This window comes from Carassius gibelio, chromosome A12 (genome assembly GCF_023724105.1).
Source record: "Carassius gibelio isolate Cgi1373 ecotype wild population from Czech Republic chromosome A12, carGib1.2-hapl.c, whole genome shotgun sequence".
NCBI classification, from domain to species: Eukaryota; Metazoa; Chordata; class Actinopteri; order Cypriniformes; family Cyprinidae; genus Carassius; species Carassius gibelio.
The window spans coordinates 12,966,353-12,968,852 of NC_068382.1; the positions used below are offsets into that span (position 1 = coordinate 12,966,353).

Below are 2,500 nucleotides of genomic sequence, written 5' to 3' on the forward strand. Positions count from 1 at the left end.
TTTTGTTTTGTGGAATTCAAGCATGCATACGTCTAAATAAGTTGTGTCTAGCCTTGTAGACAGACTACAATGATGAAACTTAAATTTCAGTTTCTAACATACATCTAATGTATGGAACACTTTTATGGCAGTTTTATAGTTTGACATTGCTCTTCTGCTTTAGTGTGTCCCATGGAATAAAAAATCTAAAATAATTCAGCTTTGGCTGTACAACATAAGAATGCATGAATGGTGACTATAATTTGGGTGAACTGCATCTTTAAATTTATTGTAAATGAAATACATTGATAGCTCCCAACAGAAAGTGCCATAGGGTGGATACTTAAGACATAATAAGTCTTAACTTGCTATACATACCCTTGAAAACAAGTAAACTTTGGAATACTTATAAAAGAAAAAAAAAAAGAAAAAGAAAATTATTACGGTAATAATTCACTCTAAAGGTGCAAACTGAATGTAATTTCTCAAACACTTAATTACATGTTATTTAATATTAAACAAAAATGGATCATTGTTTAAATTGATATAAATTGCAAAAATATAAATTTAAGAGTGCTTTTCTGATCCAGTTAAGCAGGACTTTGAAATGTGGTTAAACTGCACTGCTGAATGTATTGACAAGCATTTATGGCTAAATAAAATATATGTGTCACTTCCATTGAAACATGCATGCCATAAATATATTTCTTATTACACATTTCTAATGAAGTCACAATTTAGTACATTTAAAATATTTTAACTTTTAATGAACTTAAACAACTGCTTTAGTATGTTTTTCAACACATCAAAATAACTGTTCTTTTTTTAAAATATAGTTTTAAGATTTGAAGTATAGCACAAGTGCACACTTGATACAATTATGTGCATTTCTTGTTCACAAGGGTATGTATTAGCTTTGTATATATTATATATTATATTTAGCTGTGAGGGCTCTAACCTCAATGGAGAAGCTGTATGCATGTGATTCGCCCATTTTAGCAGCTTGGAGGAGAAAGTAAAAGCCATAGAGGCTGATGGTTTGAGTGCAGCACACTGGTTCCTGTCCAGAAACACAGGGAAAAACACAACACAATAAACATTGCCTTACAAGCAAATAAAGAACATAAGCATGAAAGAAAATGCATGGGTTGACTTTGTTATATAGTAACAGCAGTAACTGTAAGCGATTGAAGGACTGAAAAGCTCTGGGGACAGCCATAAGTGTTCAAGTGTCAGAAAGTGTAAAGCACCCTATCAAACATCATTCCAAACCGGATGGCTTGTTTGGAGAAGTCAGTCACAGCCATGTCGCCCCCGCTGTAAAGCTATGGGAAAAAAAACCCATACAAATCAACACTGAAGCTACTGAATTAGGTGACAAAAAAAATCGATACAACTTGTATTGAAATAAGCAGCGTGTCAATTATGTATGGTGGGTTGAATGTAGTGTTGTTTTTCTGTCATCACTACACACACTTACAGTGTGGTAATGATTAGACAGGATGTGAAGCAGCCAGGATTCAGGAAGGACTCTGATGTTCTGCAGCTCCTGCAGATGCTGCCCTGAGACACAGACACATATAAACCACATAACTAGAATATAATGTTAGTAATGTTGGCAATGCTCTAACTTAAGTTAATTTGTCAGTAGTGTTATTTTCAAAACAAAAGCTTTTCCAGTGAAGTGATAGTGTGTGGTTGAACGAATAGTACACCCAAAAATAAAACAAAATTTTACTCTTGCACCATCCAACAAGTAGATGAGTTTGTTTCTTCATCAGAACAGATTTGGTGAAATTTCCCATAACATCACTTGCTCACCAATGGATCCTCTTCAGTGAATGGGTGCCGTCAGAATGAGGGTCCAAACAGCTGGTTAAAACATCACAATAATCCACACGTAATTGTCCTGACTCATCATTTAGTCTTGTGAAGTGTAAAGATGTGTTCATAAACAAATCCATTATTAAAGTATTTTAATACAAAAAATACCAGTCCAAAATCCACTGGATTGTTTTGCTCGTAAACAGTGTTTAGACAACTTTTTCTCTGGAGAAAGCAATATTATGGATTGACGACTCATATTTTGGCCGCACCTTCGAAAAGTTTGAAAACACCTTTGAAAATGATGGTTTTGTTTATAATAAACACGCAGCTTGTTGATTACTTGTGTACTATTGTGATGTTTTTATCAGCTGTTTCGACTCTCATTCTGACGGCACCCATTCGCTGCAGAGGATTCATTGATCAGCAAATTATGAAATACTACATTTCTTTATATATATTGAAGAAACAAGCTCACATACATCTTGGATGGCCAGAGGGCAAGTACATTTTCAGCAAATTTTCATTTTGGGGTGAACTATTCCTTTAATATTACTAGACCAATCTAATGTTGTAGACGATGTTAGTTTGTGATATGAGCTAGTGAAGCCTCCAAACTTACATTCAGTAATGCCATGCATACGAAGAGCTTGAAAGATAGTGATGTATTTTTGACCCTGAGGCTGTTCCAAGAAAA

The 2,500-nt window shown here is 34.4% G+C and overlaps 1 protein-coding gene across 1 annotated transcript in view; it reads right to left on the reverse strand.

Moving 5' to 3' along the window:
- Positions 1–16: 16 nt before the first annotated feature.
- LOC128025644 (uncharacterized) overlaps positions 17–2,500 on the reverse strand; it is a 20,253-nt gene continuing 17,769 nt past the window's right edge. Inside the window, exons 22-26 of the mRNA XM_052612135.1 lie at positions 2,426–2,500; positions 1,460–1,542; positions 1,230–1,304; positions 938–1,039; positions 17–64 (exon numbers count right to left, since the gene is read on the reverse strand). The exon at positions 2,426–2,500 is cut by the window's right edge and continues 11 nt beyond it. Of these exons, the coding sequence (XP_052468095.1) occupies positions 17–64; positions 938–1,039; positions 1,230–1,304; positions 1,460–1,542; positions 2,426–2,500 (383 nt within the window). The remainder of the gene's footprint in view (positions 65–937; positions 1,040–1,229; positions 1,305–1,459; positions 1,543–2,425) is intronic.